The 18,943-nt window shown below is 48.0% G+C and overlaps 2 protein-coding genes across 2 annotated transcripts in view; one reads left to right on the top strand and one right to left on the bottom strand.

Moving 5' to 3' along the window:
- Positions 1-2,910, bottom strand: part of LOC139061425 (uncharacterized) — a 2,928-nt gene extending 18 nt beyond the window's left edge. Inside the window, exon 1 of the mRNA XM_070541415.1 lies at positions 1-2,910. This exon is cut by the window's left edge and continues 18 nt beyond it. Coding sequence (XP_070397516.1) covers positions 1-2,910 — 2,910 coding nt within the window.
- The window catches only part of LOC139046952 (uncharacterized), a 71,942-nt gene that overhangs the window by 613 nt on the left and 52,386 nt on the right, over positions 1-18,943 (top strand). The gene's annotated exons all lie outside the window — the stretch shown is intronic.

The following is an 18,943-nucleotide window of genomic DNA, read 5'->3' as shown; positions in this document are numbered from 1 at the left end:
TCAACTCCAGCGCGTGTTACTCCCGCGGTTGGTCGCCCTGGGGGGCAACGTTCCGTCGGTTTCGCTCGGCCTTTGTCTTTCAAGAGCCGCCGAGACCTGCTGGACGGCCCAGGTTTGGCTTTCGTGGTCGTAGCATTCCGCCGCAGCCGCGAGTCGCGGAGGAATCGCTGTACTTGTCGAAGCCTCATTGGGAAACTTGGTGCAATCCCATAGGATGTGCGTCAGGGTGGCCCTCTCCCGCTGGCACACGCGGCACACATCACTCACATATAATTTAGGGTATAGATGAGTCATTAATACTGGGGTGGGTAAAGAACCAGTTTGTAATTGTCTGAACAGCACCGCCTCCGCTCGGCTCAGCCCCGGGTGCGGGGGTGGGAAAGTCCTTCGAGCCATGCGGTGGAACTGGGTAAGTTCGTTGAACGTCGTCATTCGGTCCTTGGCACTACACCACGTTGGACGGTCGGTTGCAGCGGCGCGGTTGGTTAGCGCTCGCGCCACTGCGTGTGCCGTCTCGTTGTGGTTATCGTGCTTCTCGGACGCATCGTTGCCCGCGTGCGCCGGGAACCACTTGATTCTAACACACCGATTCTGTCGTTGCAGGTCAGCCGAGCACAGAACGCGCACAGCCTCACCACACACTTTGCCCTTTGCATAATTCCGCACTGCACTTCGGGAATCGCACAACACCGTCTGGCACCCGGGGTCGGCAATGGCCAGGGCAATGGCCACCTCCTCCGCCTGACACGCCTCGCGGACCCGTAAGCTCGCCGCTGCCCTCGTCGCGCCGGACGAAGCCTCGATGACGGTAGCTACGAACGCCGCGCAGTCTCCCTGGTATTCTGCCGCATCTACGAACCTTGCGTGCTCGTCCTTGGCGTGAAAGTCGATGAGGGCCTTGGCCCTCGCCGCTCTTCTCTCCTTGTTGTACTCCGGGTTCATGTTTCTCGGGATGAGGTCCACCCGAATCCGGCGCCGGGTTCCGTCCGGGACAGAAACGTCGCTACTCGCCGCTTTCGCTCCGGGCGTGAAGCCCAAGTATTGAAGTATGCGCCTGCCGGCTTCGGTCATAGAGAGCCGCTCCAGCTGGGCGGTCCGTTGCGCTTCCGCAATTTCGTCGAGGGTATTGTGTACCCCCAGGCTCAGGAGCTTGTTGGTGCTCGTACACTCGAATAGTCCGAGCGCCGCCTTGTAAGCTCGGCGTATCAGGGCGTCGATTTTATTCCTTTCACATTGCATCCAGTTGTGGAAGGCTGCAACGTAGGTGACGTGGCTGATTACGAAGGAGTGCACAAGACTAGTCAAGCTTTCCTCCTTCATCCCGGCCTTGCGGTTGGCGACCCGTCTGATGAGACGTATTGCGTTGGTAATCTTGGCTGTAAGGCGGGAAATAGTCTCGCCGTTGCCTCGTCGCTTGTCTATGATCATGCCGAGCACCCGGATTTTGTCGACCTCCGGGATCACGTGGCCGTTCCTCGTCACGATCTTGATGGCCTCGTAATCCCTCGCTTCGCTCTTCTTACGTCTGACGTATTTCGGTGGCAACACCAGCAGTTCTGACTTGCTCGGTGAGCAGATCAAACCGGAACCGTTCAGCTGGTCTTCAATCGCATCGACGGCTTCTTGCAGCGTGCTCTCAATGTGACCATCGCTGCCTCCCGGAACCCACAGCGTGATGTCATCGGCGTAGATGGTGTGCCGGACGCCCTCGACGCGAGAGAGTCGCTTGGCCACCCCGATCATGACGAGGTTGAATAACAACGGCGAGATGACCGAGCCTTGGGGGGTCCCGACACTGCCGAGCCTCTTCTCTTGGAGCCGTAGATCGCCGGCGCAGAGCTCGGTAGTCCGTCCCGTCAGAAAGTCCTTGATATAATTGTATGTTCTTGCGCCCATGTTGAGTCTGGACACCTGGGCTAGGATTGCAGAGTGTTTCACCTTGTCGAAGGCGCTCTGCAGGTCCAGCCCCAGAATGGCCTTGTTGTCTTTCGTTAGGGTATCTTCGTCAATTATATCTTTCTTCAACAGAATCATCGCGTCTTGGGTGCCGAGGGAACGCCGAAACCCGATGATCGTGGTGGGGTATAGTCCCGACTCCTCCAGGTAATCCTGCCACCTACCCATGAGGACGTGCTCCAACACCTTGCCCACGCAGGACGTGAGCGAGATGGGCCGGAGGTTGTCCGTGTTCGGCGGCTTGCCTGGTTTGGGGATGAGTATGGTCTTGGCACTCTTCCACTGCTGGGGCAGTGACCCCGCACTCCAGCACTTGTTGTAGTAACCGGTGAGGTTTTCGATGGCCACATCGCTGAGGTTCTTGAGCGCTCTGTTCGAGATGTGATCCGGGCCGGCCGCTGACTTGCTGTTTAGTTCGTGCAGGGCTGCTCGCACCTCCTCGACGCTGATGTCGCGGTCAAGCTTCTCGTTGGCTTGACCGCCGTACTCAGGATGCCTTTCCGTGGGTGTAACCGGAAGATACTTGCTGTTTATGCGTCTGATTACTTCAGTTTCCCCGTTTTCCTTGACTGCTCTGTGAATGATCTTTGCGAGGCGGTCGCGTTGGTGGGACTTTGTTTTAGTCTCGTCGAGCAGATGCCGCATCAAGTTCCAGGTTTTGCCGCTATGCATCTGCCCGTCCGCAGCATTACAGATTTCGTTCCATTGTTGCGTGCAGAGCAGCCGACAATGAACTTCGATGGCGCGATTCAGTTCCGCCACCTTCTTCCTTAGGCGCCGATTTAGTCGTTGCTTCTTCCACCTGTTTAGGATAGATTGCTTTGCTTCGAATAAGTGCGCGAGGCGGCTGTCAACCTTGTCGACCTGCTCATCCGTTTCTGTGATTTTGGTCGCCTCCTTGACCTTCCCCGCGATGTGAGCTGACCATTCTTCTATGTTATTGATTTCCTCCATCTCCGTTGGTAACAGGCTACGGAAGGCATCCCAATCCGTAAAATAATGTTTTCTGGTGACCTCCGAGGCCTTGACCTCTTCCGGTATGATGACCTCTACGATGTAGTGGTCGCTGCCGAGCTCTGACCCCGTGTTGCGCCAGGAGATATTCCCCTTCTCGTCGTTCTTCACGAACGTGAGGTCCGGCGTCGTATTCACTTCGAAATATTTTCGAATATGAGAGCAGCTTTGAGATATGCTACAATAAATTCACCTGAAGAATATTCAGTTGTCACACTTACTCTTTAGCAAAACACTCTTTCGTGCATTGCAGCACAAAAGCAACTGGAACACCCATCTTTCTCGTCCCACATCCCGTATTACACCTACAAACTGGTGTAAACCTCAAAATTCATTTCGAATGAAGAAATCATGCAAATTTACCTGCTGCAATTCGTAAATCGGAAAGTGCAATTGCCGTTCCCATATTACGTTCCTAATTATTTATTTACGGCGCGTAAACTAAGTCTTTATGAACTTAATTAGATGATTCCTGTTAATGCGTTCTATATGTGTTTAAATTTTTCAGGCTACTAATGTCCGCCGCTACGAATAATGCAGCTCAAGAAGAACAATTATGTTATCTGCCACAGGCGTAATTCGACAATTCCGTAAAGCATTGAAATGATCGCCACATATATGTTCACTACTCTTTTCTTTCGCCATCGAAGTTGTACTCCAGGACACAGTTCTTTTTAAAGCCAATTGACTGCTTATTGGGTGTGTCTCCACGATATTTTAGTGCCGAAATGTAATTGATTTGATATGATAATGCGATCCTCGGCGGAACAACTGAGAAAATCTAGTAACGGGTTGCGGAAATTACCCAGCATGTGTGCTTGCGCGCGATTGTGGGCGAAAAATTTTCGCAATATACAGCGGAGTGAGCACAGATTTATCATAAAGGCAGGCGTATACAGTGGGCGGAAAATGGTAGTTATTTATTTACTTGAAGAACGCATATTTGGGCCAAAATTGGCTTAGTATCGCCGCACACAGCACTCAAGGCGTTGCTTCTTTACCAATCGAGCATTGTACGTCCTAGAGTTCTTGCGGGACTTGAGGAAACATTACCGATAACTATAGTATGACACTGCGGAGCGTATGAATTGGTAATTTCATACAAATGCTGTATTTGCTTCCCCCACATTTAACACGGCATGCACGTTGTCCGTAATTATACCCTATTTAACAAACTTTAGTCTCTCTTAGTGGTAGTTAAAGTATTTGTTAAACTACAGGTGAACATTGAGTGATTCAAGTATCCTGCCATTCAGAATACGCGCCACCCTTGCAGCACTTCAATGCGCGATTCACTGCAAAGGGCCTAGCTAAGCATCGCACTTTGATCCTCTTCTACACGTACCCAAACCTGTACCTTTTTTACGGTATATAAGCAGGGTGCATACTTTAGCTGACCGAAACATTGTACAATGCATAAAACCGGAAAAAACGAGTATTATGCATCTGTATCAAATATAATTCTGCCATAAACGTTAAACATTCTTAACACATTATTCATAACGTGGATCGCATTTTAGCCAAACTCTAACTTGATGTTCCGTACAAGTTTTGTAGGACTCTTGGAAGACTTTGAAATAACGGCTGTATAACGTCTTCGAGTGCCTGCTTTCAAATTTCTTGCGCAACCTGTATTTCACTGGTGCTCCTGAAGCACTGTCCGCACATTTCTCGTGGGATTTCTCCTATTCCCCAAAATGTTAGCGTGTATTGCATTGAGTTCTCTCAGAATATTAGACAAGCTACCGGCATAGTTCATAAAATTTATCTTTAGTGATTTGAAATGCTTGAATTATTAACGGGCATCTAATGCCGTAATTAATCTTCACACTTTAAGATTTACGTTACGTTATGGTCACCTGCACAGTTACCGAGATATTTTCGAATACGAAATTGCTGCCACCTTCGCATCCGCCAGGGAAGCAAGTGGTCAAGACGGTTGGAGGTGGTCAACTGGGAGCAGGACAGCGTAAAGTTTTCGGCAGCGCACATGATCGTGTTCTCTACTGCTGATTCGGCCCCCATATCAAGTAGCAGTATAGGATGCGATTGATGGAGCCAAGGACAGCGTCAAAACGTGGTGACGCCATGCTCCCATGTGTCTAATGTCTGTATCATGTCGCTACGACAAAACCACTTATAGGAAACGAAAGCTAAACTGGTTGTAGAAAAGTTATTATAACAAGTATAAATGGTCACTGAAGCTTCTGAGGGTTACCTTCAAGACTTTCGAGGTCCCGGGCCATCATTTAACAATAAAAAATCTATAATAGAAAATATTGTCACTTCATTAAACAATGATACCATTTAGATGTGGTTAACAAAGATGCAATGCTAACCAGGATGGGTCTACCAGCCCTCAGCGCTGTTCCTACTTAGGGGCGAACAAGGCTTCAGCTTGTTCGATTAATTGCTCCACAAGTGTTGCCCATCAGGTGCTCTGAAGCTTTTGGATGCTCTTGGATTTCAGGCCTTCCGCCATTACACGGGACTATACACACATCTTCAATCGCATGCCCATGGCAACCTACCACAATGGTCGCAAAAAGATAAGATAGTGCGCGCCTGTCACCCGCTGCAGTACAAATCGGAGGAAAACGTCAAAGTTCGAAACATTGTGTCGAGAAAATTGCCAAGTTCAACTTTTTTCCCTATTAGAGTTGCTAGCCCAGCTTCTTTTACTGTTATAAGCTGTCCTTTTTTATTAAAGCAAACACTAATTTTCTTCTTTCCTGCTACTGCGGTCTTGTCGATTGGTTGGTGCCGGACGTTACCTCCCATAGCTCAGAAGAATTACGAATCCTAAATGTCAACGCTCTCAGTTTCCATAACAAAAGTGGTGAGCTTGAGATGATTGGTTGCAACCCGCATTTAATCGTAATAAGCTAATTTGGCTCCTTGAAGGCATTCTTTATACGGACGTCTTTTCCTGTACTTAACGTGCTTTCTATAAAAGGCGGCGGTCTCGATATCTTAGTAGAAAATTAAAACATTGCTCCTGAGTGAAGCTTCTATTCTCGAGCCGAACTATTCGTGCCTAAATACAGAATCAAATTCAGTATCAAATTTTATTACTGCATACGAAGTTATTACATGTTATATACAGGAGAAGGTCCCGGAGTCGGAGACTAAATTGGGACCTCCTGTACAGGATATAAACGAAAGGAAAAGTAAACTTAGTTAACGCAGCAACAGTAATAAATACTACTATGAGACAAAATTACAATGGCAGCAATTATAAAAACTGTAGAACACGAAATAAATCAGTTAAGCAACATATGGAAACATGAACAAATAGAAAAGAAAATGGGCTTGTTTAAACAGTTTCATATGTGATTAATAAGTATAACATAAACTTGAGTATTAGCCAGCGAAAATGCAAGCGCATGCAATATGCGGCATATGCGAAAATATTAAGTAAGGCTCGGTTGGTTCAAAAGGAACTTTTTGAATTCTCTAATCATGTGTAGCGTCATTAATTTTAATACAAACGGTAGCGAGTTCCATGCTAAAAAAGCGCTGAAATGAACAGATTGCTTGCCGTAGTCGGTTAGAACTTTAGGTAAGATGAGATTTTTCTTACGAGCAAATCTAGCGCTGTTAGTGTTGTCTAGGACAGAAGACGGAATGAAAGAAAAGGGGAATTGATTGTTGATATGTATATATAACCAGATACCTAGATTATATTTAAGTATGTCAGGTACTGTAAGGATACTATTGGCGTGTAATAATTGTTTGGCGTTGGTGTAGTATGAGCTAAAAGTTATTACTTTGATTGCTCTATTCTGGACGATTTACAGTGGTGCAAGATGAGTACTGTTTGTAATACCCCATGTAATTATACATTAGTTAATATTTGAATGAATGAATGCATAATACAATGATAACAGAATAGAATGCGAAAAAAAAGGGACGAGCTCGAATGAGGATGCGTATATTGTCACGTGGTAGTGACGGTGAAGAAAGAACACAGTAGCAGTACTGTGAAAGACAAAACTAGCTTTTATTGGGCCAACCTGTGCCCACAAAACAGGCTACACTTAAAGCACAACGATAGCGGCGAACACAGTCGGCGATCGTCAAAAATCTGATCAGCGGGTCAAGCGCGTCGGCTTTTATAGAGCAGTCGTCGAATGTTCCAGACTAATCCTTCGGACCCGTGTGCCTTCCACAAAGCTCTACACCATTCGCGTTACGCGATGAAATCAGATAACAGGAAGTTCGGCGACAACAGACAACCGGGTAGAAGCATCGATAACTTTCCAGAAACATCGGATACATTCAGGCGCGTCCCTCACTGTGCGATTACAGTTGTTAAGCGGCGAAACGTGGTCGCCCGATAAAGATAAGTACACGTGTCAATACCCCCCTCTTAAAAAGCATCGACCCGATGCTACATAAAAGCGAAATAAAAACACCCGTAGCAAAGAAAACAACAAAAAAATAAGGAATTTCGTCAGCGTCCGTAAAAGGGTTTAAGGCGCACCACGTGGACCACTTCAGATCGTGCGCGGCGCCACTGTGAATGCGAAATGCCTTCTGGCACGACCTCATAGTCCAGAGCACCAATACGTCAGATGACCTTGTAGGGTCCGAAATAGCGTCGGAGTAGTTTCTCACTGAGTCCTTGACGGCGTATCGGTGTCCAAACCCAAACACGGTCGCCGGGCTGGTACTCAACAAAGCGTCGTCGGAGGTTGTAGTGTCGGCTGTCGGTCCTCTGTTGGTTCTTGATCCGTAGGCGGGCGAGCTGTCGGGCTTCTTCGGCGCGCTGGAGATAGCTAGCGACGTCAACATTCTCTTCGTCAGTGACGTGTGGCAACATGGCGTCGAGCGTCGTCGTCGGGTTCCTGCCGTAAACCAACTTGAACGGCGTGATCTGTGTTGTTTCTTGCACCACCGTGTTGTAAGCGAATGTTACGTACGGCAGGACGGCATCCCACGTCTTGTGTTCGACGTCGACGTACATCGCTAGCATGTCGGCGAGGGTCTTATTCAGCCGCTCCGTAAGACCATTCGTCTGCGGGTGGTAGGCCGTTGTCCTCCTGTGCCTTGTCTGACTGTAGTTCAGAATGGCTTGAGTGAGCTCCGCTGTAAAGGCCGTTCCTCTGTCGGTGATGGGGACTTCTGGGGCGCCATGTCGCAGCAGGATGTTTTCGACAAAGAATTTCGCCACTTCGGCTGCGCTACCTTTCGGCAGTGCTTTAGTTTCAGCGAAGCGGGTGAGGTAGTCCATCGCCGCGACGATCCACTTATTTCCGGTTGTTGACGTGGGAAAGGGTCCCAGCAAGTCCATCCCGATCTGCTGGAATGGTCGGCAAGGAGGCTCGATTGGCTGTAGTAATCGGGCTGGCCTTGTCGGCGGTGTCTTACGTCGCTGACAGTCTCGGCATGTTCTGACATAATGGGCGACGTCGGCGGTCAGGCGCAGCCAATAATACTTTTGTTGTATCCTCGAGAGTGTCCGGGAAAAACCGAGGTGTCCAGCGGTCGGATCGTCATGTAGGGCGTGCAATACTTCTGGACGAAGTCCTGACGGGACAACAAGAAGGTAGTTGGCGCGGACTGGTGAAAAGTTCTTCACGAGTAGATTGTTTTGAAGCTTGAAGGAAGATAGTCCGCGCTTAAATGCCCTGGGGACAACGTCGGTGTGCCCTTCCAAATATTCCACCAGGCCTTTTAGCTCCAGGTCTGCCCGATGCTGTTCAGCGAAGTCTTCCGCGCTTATCATGCCAAGGAAGGCGTCGTCATCTTCGTCATCTTGCGGCGGCGGGTTAATGGGGGCGCGTGATAGGCAATCGGCATCGGAGTGTTTTCGTCCGGACTTGTAGGTTACAGTGATGTCGTATTCTTGTAGTCTGAGGCTCCACCGCGCCAGTCGTCCTGAAGGATCCTTTATACTCGCTAGCCAACACAACGCGTGATGGTCACTGACGACTTTGAATGGCCTGCCATAAAGATGAGGGTGAAATTTAGCTGTAGCCCAAATGATGGCGAGGCATTCCTTTTCGGTCGTAGAATAGTTGCCTTCCGCTTTTGACAGCGACCGGCTAGCGTAAGATATCACCTGTTCGACCCCGTTTTTTCTCTGGACTAGAACGGCACCGAGGCCTAGGCTACTGGCGTCAGTATGGATTTCTGTATCGGCGTACTCGTCGAAGTGTGCAAGTACCGGCGGCGACTGCATGCGTCGTTTGAGTTCTTCAAATGCGTCGGCCTGCGGCGTTTCCCACTTGAACTCAACATCACATTTAGTTAGACGTGTCAACGGCTCGGCGATGCGTGAAAAGTCCTTGACAAAGCGCCTATAGTAGGCACACATGCCAAGGAATCTACGCACTGCCTTCTTGTCGGTGGGCTGCGGGAACTTTGCGATGGCAGCTGTTTTCTGGGGGTCGGGGCGTACTCCGGATTTACTGATGACGTGTCCTAGGAACAGAAGCTCGTCGTAAGCGAAGCGGCATTTTTCTGGCTTCAGAGTGAGCCCTGATGACTTGATGGCCTCTAGTACTGTGGCAAGCCGCCTAAGGTGATCGTCGAAATTTCCGGCGAATACAACGACGTCATCCAAGTAAACGAGACAGGTCTGCCATTTCAATCCCGCTAAAACCGTATCCATCACGCGCTGGAACGTTGCAGGCGCCGAGCACAGTCCAAATGGCATAACCTTGAACTCGTAGAGGCCGTCTGGGGTGATTAAGGCGGTTTTTTCGCGATCTCTTTCGTCGACTTCTATTTGCCAATAGCCAGACTTGAGGTCCATCGAGGAGAAGTACTTAGCGTTGCAGAGCCGATCCAATGCGTCGTCTATCCGTGGAAGGGGGTATACGTCCTTCTTCGTGATCTTGTTCAGACGACGATAATCGACGCAGAAACGTAGGGTTCCGTCCTTTTTCTTCACCAGGACAACAGGGGATGCCCACGGGCTTTTCGACGGCTGGATGATGTCGTCGCGCAGCATTTCGTCGACTTGTTCTCATATAGCTTCGCGTTCTCGCGGCGAAACTCGGTAAGGGCTTTGGCGGAGTGGTCGAGCGTACTCCTCGGTGATTATGCGATGCTTGGTGACTGGTGTTTGTCGAATCCTCGATGTCGTCGAAAAGCAGCCTTTGTATCGTCGGAGCAGACTTCTGAGCTGCTGTTGCTTAATCAGTGGGAGGCTTGGATTAATGTCGTATTCTCGTTCGGGAACCATGGTCGTCGGAGTAGATGCGGCGGAATCCGAGAGGACAAACGCATTACTGGTTTCCACAATTTCCTCGATGCACGCGATCGTCGTGCCCTTATTGATGTGCTTGAACTCCGGGCTGAAGTTTGTCAGCAACACTTCAGTTTTCCCTCCATGCAGTCGAGCGATACCTCTTGCGACGCAAATTTCACGGTCTAGCAGGAGACGTTGGTCGCCTTCGATGACACCTTCTACGTCAGCGGGTATTTCGGTGCCGACTGAAATAACAATGCTGGAGCGGGGCGGGATGGTCACTTGGTCTTCGAGCACACTCAAGGCGTGGTGACTACGAGGGCTCTCCGGCGGTATCGCTTTATCTTCCGACAGCGTTATTGACTTCGACTTCAGGTCGATGACTGCGCCGTGTTGGTTCAGGAAGTCCATACCGAGAATGAGGTCTCGAGAACACTGTTGGAGGATAACGAAGGTGGCAGGGTAAGTCCGGTCATGAATGGTTATCCTTGCCGTGCAGATTCCAGTCGGCGTAATCAGGTGTCCTCCAGCGGTGCGAATTTGAGGGCCTTCCCATGCAGTGTTAACCTTCTTCAACTGGGCGGCGATGTGTCCATTCATGACGGAGTAATCAGCCCCTGTGTCCACTAAGGCAGTAACCGCGTGGCCGTCGAGAACCACAGCGAGGTCGGTGGTTCTTTGTCTGGCGTTGCAGTTAGGTCTTGTCATCGGATCACGGCTGCGTCGTGTTGAACTGAAGCTGGAACGTCGCGTCGTCAAGTCGTCTTTCTTCGGTGTAGTCTTGGCTTGCTGACTTCGTCGGGACGGCGGTGTGTCGTCATTAGGTCGTCGAGATGGTTTCTTCGTCGACTTCGTCGGCGGCGGAGGATCTTCGTCAGTTCGACGAACAGCAACCGCACCTCCATCGGTTGCTGCTTTTAGTTTTCCGGATATGGGCTCGCTGACCGGCCCCGGGCTGGGCCACTGTATGGTCGGCGCTGCGGCGACAGGTAGCGGCCTGGTGATGGCGAACGCGACGGTCGTGGAGAGCTCCATTGAGAAGCGGCGAGGTAGTCGGCGATGTCACGTGGGCGCTCTCCAAGCTGTGGACGCGGCGCGTTGACGGCGAAACCTCGCAGTCCCATCTCTCGGTACGGGCATCGTCGGTAGACGTGACCTGCTTCTCCGCAGTGGTAGATGAGCGGGCGGTGGTCAGGAGCGCGCCAAACGTCTGTCTTCCTCGGGTAGCTGCGCTCGGCGACGGGTGGGCGTGCTGGCGGCGGCAGTGGTGGTCGACGGAATTGCGGCGTTATGGGGCCCTGGCGCGGTCGTGGAAGGGGACCTTGACGGCGGGCGACGGCGGCGTAGCTCATCGCTTGCGGCTGAGGCTGCGGCGGTTCTGGTTGCACCTCAGGAACTCCAAGCGATTGGTGCACCTCTTCTTTTACGATGTCGGCGATCGAGGCCACTTGAGGCTGCGACGAAGGCAAGACCTTGCGCAGTTCTTCGCGCACAATGGCCCTGATGGTCTCGCGCAGATCGTCCGTGGCCAGTGATTGAATTCCTGCGTAGTGGGTAGAGCTTGTACGGCGGTTGAATTGCCGGTTCCGCATTTCGAGTGTCTTCTCGATGTTCGTCGCCTCACGAAGAAACTCTTCGACGGTCTTCGGTGGGCTTCTTACCATCCCGGCGAAAAGTTCCTCCTTTACACCACGCATCAGTAGGCGCACTTTCTTCTCCTCGGCCATATCCGGGTCGGCGTGGCGGAACAAACGGCTCATTTCTTCCGTAAAAATGGCAACGTTCTCGTTTGGTAGCTGCACTCGGGCGTCCAGCATAGCTTCGGCCCTTTCCTTGCGCACGACGCTTGTAAAGGTGCGTAGGAAGCCGCTACGGAACAGGTCCCACGTTGTCAAGGTCGATTCCCTGTTCTCAAACAAAGTTCTGGCGGTGTCTTCTAAGGCGAAGTAGACATGCCGCAGCTTCTCGTCGGAGTCCCAGTTATTGAATGTTGCGATTCGTTCGTAGGTCTCCAGCCATGACTCCGGGTCTTCAGTCGCTGCTCCATGGAAGGTTGGTGGGTCCCGAGGTTGTTGTAGGATAACAGGGGACGCTGGGGCAGCCATTGGGGTTGTCTTGACCACGATCTTCTTTGTCGTCTCAGGTAGAAGTCCGTGCTCTGGGGGCAGTCCTTGCAGTCTGCGCCTAGCACGTTGGTCTTGGGCGTTGTTGGTTCTGTCCTCGGGCTTCGGGATTGGATCGCGGTTTTGCGGGGGCGTTCGGTACATGAACGCACTAGCACCTCCACCAGATGTCACGTGGAAGTGACGGTGAAGAAAGAACACAGTAGCAGTACTGTGAAAGACAGAACTAGCTTTTATTGGGCGAACCTGTGCCCACAAAACAGGCTACACTTAAAGCACAACGATAGCAGCGAACACAGTCGGCGCCCAGGCGGCACGTCAGGTTGGGCCAACGTTGGAAACATATTGGCACTTCTTGGCCCAATGATGGCCTAAGATTAACAGCGTGGTTCCAATATTGGCAGTGCCATTCTGGATCCTGGCCCAATGTTGGCCTAAGGTTAACAGCGTGGCGCCAATATTGGCTGTGCCATTCTGATAGAGATCCAACGTTGGCCCACATTACACAGTCAGTAAACAATATTGGCTGTGCCATTCTGATAGAGATCCAATGTTGGCCCACTTTACACAGTCAGTAAACAATATTGGCTGTGCCATTCTGATAGAGATCCAATGTTGGCCCACTTTACACAGTCAGTAAACAATATTGGCTGTGCCATTCTGATAGAGATCCAATGTTGGCCCACTTTACACAGTCAGTAAACAATATTGGCTGTGCCATTCTGATAGAGATCCAATGTTGGCCCACTTTACACAGTAAGTAAACAATATTGGCTGTGCCATTCTGATAGAGATCCAATGTTGGTCCACTTTACACAGTCAGTAAACAATATTGGCTGTGCCATTCTGATAGATATCCAATGTTGGCCCACTTTACACAGTAAGTAAACAATATTGGCTGTGCCATTCTGATAGAGATCCAATGTTGGCCCACTTTACACAGTAAGTAAACAATATTGGCTGTGCCATTCTGATAGAGATCCAATGTTGGTCCACTTTACACAGTCAGTAAACAATATTGGCACTGCCGTTCAACAAGGCTGGAATTATTGGACCGACTTTGGTATGGATTTGCCAATATGGGTTAGTAGTTGGCTTTCTTTGGAGGACATTGGCCCGTAATAAGCTAATTTTCGCCTTGTCGGCTTTTAGTGCTCTACGACTTGGTGAGATTGAACAACGTGTTTTGAAAACTAACGCACTGATCACAGGCACACTGCGCAGGAACCAAAAATATGTTCTCCCATGTCAACTCCATGAATGGTACACCGCCATTATTGCACTTCTCCTTTACCGAAATGTGTCCCCTAAAGAGAAAAGCCAGTGTACCACGTAGCAAGCAGGGGAAGTCGCATAAATTTAGCCACTGCTTTATTGATCGTGAATAAGAACTTGAGCTTTCCATAAGAAGCAACGGTATTGCGAATTTGCCTGCGCATTGTATTTTTTGCATGTACGCTCCGCGGCTTTAGTGGGACAGGATTCTGAGGAGAATCGAGAATTACAGTGCCTCAGAGCTGATGGAACCGTTTTATATTGCATCGAGATGGAGCGCATATGCATTAGTGAAACTATTGTTTGTTTGTTTAGCATGCATGGCATGTTGCGGCGACATCATGCTCCTATTCTAATATATTTGTTTGTTCGTGCATGTGTAGTAAGCTCCTTGTATGAATGCCCCTGACAGAAAAAAAATTAATTGCACGTTTTGCCTTTTGCGTGTCAACAACCTCTTGTCTTTGTCTTTAGTAGGCACGGCGCATTCCGGATTTTTTTTTTCGGCCTAGCTTTCCGTCCTTCAGACCCCCCTTGCCTCTCCTTCACGCACCCAGGTGAGCCTGGTCAATGCTGTCAGTCAAGCGTTCAGACAGCCATAAGCTGCTGTGTCGAATTGGGTGCTCTCGGAAGCATGGGGGAAAGCGGCGGGGTCACTATTGTCCTCCTTGTCGCCCTCCATCGCTGCCACCCCAAAACCCGTTCGGGCTAGGTCCAGCGGGGGAAAGTGGCGTTTACGCCGTATTCTTCGTTCACCCTTTCCTTTCACTCTTTCTTTCTATGTGTCGCTAGCACGCCGACTGGGTGCAACACCACCTGAGTGCTTGCCGTTCGTTCTTGCCAGCGCACTCCTCTCGTGAAAAATGCTCGCTTGCTGTCGTCATTCCTACTGAGAAGCCTACATCTTGAAATACGCAGCAATGTGGCCACGAATTTTTGTGAGTGTTAGAATTAATATAGGGGAAACAACAATTAGAAAAGAAGTCGGCGCTCGTGGGCACCGTCTTCGATGTGGGATGAACTCAGATACAAAGAAGCATGGATCATACAATGGTGAGTGCATTTGTTTTGCGCATGTTATAAGTTTTATCAGAAGCAATATCACCCAAGCTATATCACCCAAGCAATATCACGCGGTATATATATTACTGAAACAGGCCTGGCTAATGTAGAATGCCTGTAATTAAATAGCTCTTTTTATTTGCAGCCTCTGAATAGTGTCTGGAGTAGAACCACGTGTAAATCTCTGTGAATTTCACCCAAATTCCAGGACTATGATTTTATCAAGCCACGCGTGCGGCCTGATCCTGCTAGTGATACCGAGGAACCACGCTTCTTCTCACTGGTATAGGTCAAGCATCATTTCCAGCTGACAGTATTTCTTTCTTTTCGAATAAATGCTTCTTTTACTAGTGTTTCTTGACGGAACTTCTCGGTTTCCACATTAAAAATTTCGCACGAAGGCCGCATTGTGTCTACACTGTCTGAAACTAGGCTTTTTGTGCTGCAGCAGGTTTTGCTGCAATTTTTAATTTTAAAGTGCTACGCTGACTAAGTGTGAGCTGTAAACAAAGCGGACTGCGCATTTTATGTCTGTTCTAAGTGTTACGTTACATCTTGTACAAGGTATGCCATATATGTCGAAATATTAGGAAGTGTTACTTGAGAAATCTCTTGCAAGAAAGTTTCTTGATTCACCCCTTCGAACTCTCTGCTCTGACTTATAATATTGTTGCAGTATGGCGATTTTTCAAATGAAAACTCTCCATCATACATTTGTCATACCAACATCTCTGACATTGTTTCTTTTCATTTTACAGTGCAAACATTTCCTCCAAGTAATGGTGAAGTCGCTATCGGATATGGTGGCAATATCAACGAAACCACCGCGTTATCGTGGTCCTCGGGGGCCTGATAAGCCTGCTGTCAGCCAAGCACTGACAAACCTGCCTACCGACGTCAGCTCCATGCCCTGAAGCCCCTTGCCAGCCCACCGTCCTCGGCACCTTGCCCAATTCCTATCCTGAGGGCAGTGCCTGTAAATAAACTGTTTGAAGATAACCGAGTGTCACCCATCTAGGTCCACGGAAAATGCCTGTTTGTGAAAATTTATTCGCAAATAAACTGTCATAAACGTCAATTTCAGTATTCTTTTATTATTATTTGCAGTCATATACGACTTCTGCTTCTTGACATCTTTTTGTCGAGCTTTCCTAGCTACTATTGAGGAAGAGAGTAAGGGGACAATTGCTACAAAAAATGCCGCTAGCAAAATGTTTGCGGTAAGAATATGTGCGTGCTCTAAAGCCAGCATATCTAGAATATTCGTCATGCAAAGGGCATTGGCTCAAAGCTGGCATTAATATTGGTAACGATATGGCTCAACACTGGTCCTACGCTGGCAGCACGATGGCTGCTGCATTGGCATAACATTGGCCCAATCTTGGCTTTAACGCTGGTCCTACGATGGCAGCTGCATTGGCATAACATTGGTCCAATCTTGGCTTTAAGGCTGGTCCTACGCTTGCAGCACGATGGCTGCTGCATTGGCATAACATTGGCCCAATCTTGGCTTTAACGCTGGTCCTACGATGGCTGCTGCATTGGCATAATCTTGGCTTTAACGCTGGTCCTACGCTGGCAGCACAATGGCTGCTGCATTGGCATAACATTGGTCCAATCTTGGCTTGAACGCTGGGCCAACATTGGATTGGGTTGCACTTTGCCAATATGCCAACATTGGTCCAACAATGGTACCAATTTCTGCCAGCATTGGGCCATGGTTGGACCAATGCTGGTGTGCTGCCTGGGCGATTGTCGAAAATCTGATCAGCGGGTCAAGCGCGTCGGCTTTTATAGAGCAGTCGTCGAATGTTCCAGACTAATCGTTCGGACCCGTGTGCCTTCCACAAAGTTCTACACCATTCGCGTTACGCGATGAAATCAGATAACACAAGGTCCGGCGACAACAGCCAGCCGGGTAGAAGCATCGATACCTTTCCAGAAACGTCGGATACATTCAGGCGCGTCCCTCGCTGTGCGATTACAGTTGTTAAGCGGCGAAACGTGGTCGCCCGATAAAGATAAGTACACGTGTCATTATCATAACACATCTTTTTTTACGTTTGAAATGTGGTGATGAAATTTTAAGTGTCTATCTAGTCTGACGCCCAAACACATGGAGTCATCACTCGCATGGATAGAGTACTGCGGCATGCAAATGGAAGGAACTGGAACTAATAAACGTTGATGTGAAGTAAAGAAAATGCACGTAGTTTTAGCTGGATTAAACTGTAATCTGTTTAATGTACTACAGTGTAATATTTCGAGAAGGTCCGCATTAGGTTTTTCTACTAGGTTATTCATGCTTTCATACAGGTTAAATATTGTAGTATCATCAGCATACAGCAAACAATGACAGTGCGTGATGAAATTAGGTAGATGTTTAACATAAATTAACAACAAAAGCGGGGCCAAAATGGACCCTAGTGGTACCCATATATTAGTCATTATTTGTATTGACTATGTCCCGGAAACACTGACCACAGGTTTCTATTATGGAGGTAACTACGGATTAGTAGCAAGACCAGACCAGATATTCCCATTGCTTCTAATTTTAGAAAGAGTACCTGGTGATTTATAATGTTAAAGGCTCTAGTTAGCTCAACAAAAATAAAGCCGGCATAGCTACCATATTCAATAGCCTTCTTTAAATAATCTGTGAGAAATATTAGAGCGAGATCTGTAGAATATCCTGACTTAAAATGGAACTGATAAAGTGTAACAATATTAAATTTGTTCAGATAAATTGTGGGGCGTTTCTCAGTTAGTTTCTCGATTATTTTACTAAAAAATGGCAGCACACAGATGCGTTGGTAGTTCGTTAATGATAAACAATCTCCTTTTTCTAAATACTGGGGTAACTTTGGCAAGCTTTAGTTCACGAGGAAACGTCCCTGTTTTAAATAATAAATTAATAACGTCAGCAACAGTATTAGATATGGGACAAGCAATTTATTTTATATAACATGGCATAATCTCGTCAAGACCGGCACTTGTGACTTTTAGATGATTGATTACAGATATGACTTCATCAGGATTAGTAGGAAACATGTAAAAAGATTGTGGGAGGCGTGTGAATTGACAATCAAAAAGCTTGTGCGAAGCCAAGTTGTTCGAGAAAGAGAAGTCACTGAAGACATCTGCTACGTCACGAGGGTTCGAATATTCATTGCAACAGTGGTTTATCCTAGTTACGGTTTCCTGACTGCTGTTACTATTTAGGAAATAATTTACTATTTACCATTTTTATCATAGTTGTTCACACACTGCAATATTTTTTGTCCAAGGTAGCTTCTTTTTGCTCTTTTCAGCTGTACGCAGATATGGTTGCGGAATTTTTTGTACCTGGCTATCAGTCTAACATTAAAAGGCTGTTTTTTTTTTTTTATAAAGAATCTCTCGTCTTCTCATTGCATTCAGTAACCTTTCAGTAAGCCACGGGTTTTGCGGCAACGCTAGTACCTTCTTGCATTTTTTCTTGTGGAAATGGAAATGGAATATGTGTAAAAGTACGGACAAAAACCACGACCAAGCTTGTTGAGGGTTGTTAGTTTCCTTTGTTGTGAACCAGTCCAACTTTGTTACGCCTTCAAAAAATTTTTCTGTATCAAGAACAAGTTTGTTGCAGAATACACTATGGGAAGAAAGAATAGAATTCATCTTGAGAAATATGGTACAATGCTCAGTGACTAATAAGAATGCCTGCTTCGCTTGGGATAAAAGGTTAGATAATGCGTGGTCAATCAATGAGCTTCCGCCATTGTGAGAGCAACGGGTTGGTTCAGTTATTCGGCATTCAAACCCGAAACAATAATAGCAGCTAGAATATGTCGTGTAGTTAACGGATGTTTTGTCAATTCAATTGATGTTTATGTCACCCATAATTATGACGTTCTTGTTTTCAGATGATAAAGATTCTAATACATTATCTTAGACACTACAGATATCGCTGATGGAACTGAAACCCAATGAAACTTCTTGTTGTGAATGTTAAGGAACGAATGATTGAATTCAATCCAAACAGTTTCACAGTTCGTTAAATTTAGTGCGAGATCGTGTCGTCGTTTGAACTCTAAGTTTGCGGAAGCATAGATGGCTGCTCCGCCATGGCTACTTGATTGTGCATGTGTGTATTCTGACGCGTAATCGAGGAAGCAGTGTAGGTCTTTGTCATCGTCACAGAGCAAAGTTTATGTGACACAAATGACGCAAAATGATTTGGTCAACGTACAAAAAAGATTCAGAATATTGTCATAGTGCTTTAGCATACTGCGCACGTTGAAATGAATAAGTCAGCAAGAGCTGTTAGAAA

The sequence above is a fragment of the Dermacentor albipictus genome, chromosome 6 (assembly GCF_038994185.2).
Source record: "Dermacentor albipictus isolate Rhodes 1998 colony chromosome 6, USDA_Dalb.pri_finalv2, whole genome shotgun sequence".
NCBI classification, from domain to species: Eukaryota; Metazoa; Arthropoda; class Arachnida; order Ixodida; family Ixodidae; genus Dermacentor; species Dermacentor albipictus.
The sequence above is the reverse complement of the archived record's forward strand: the minus strand, read 5'-3'. Positions and strand labels throughout refer to the sequence as shown.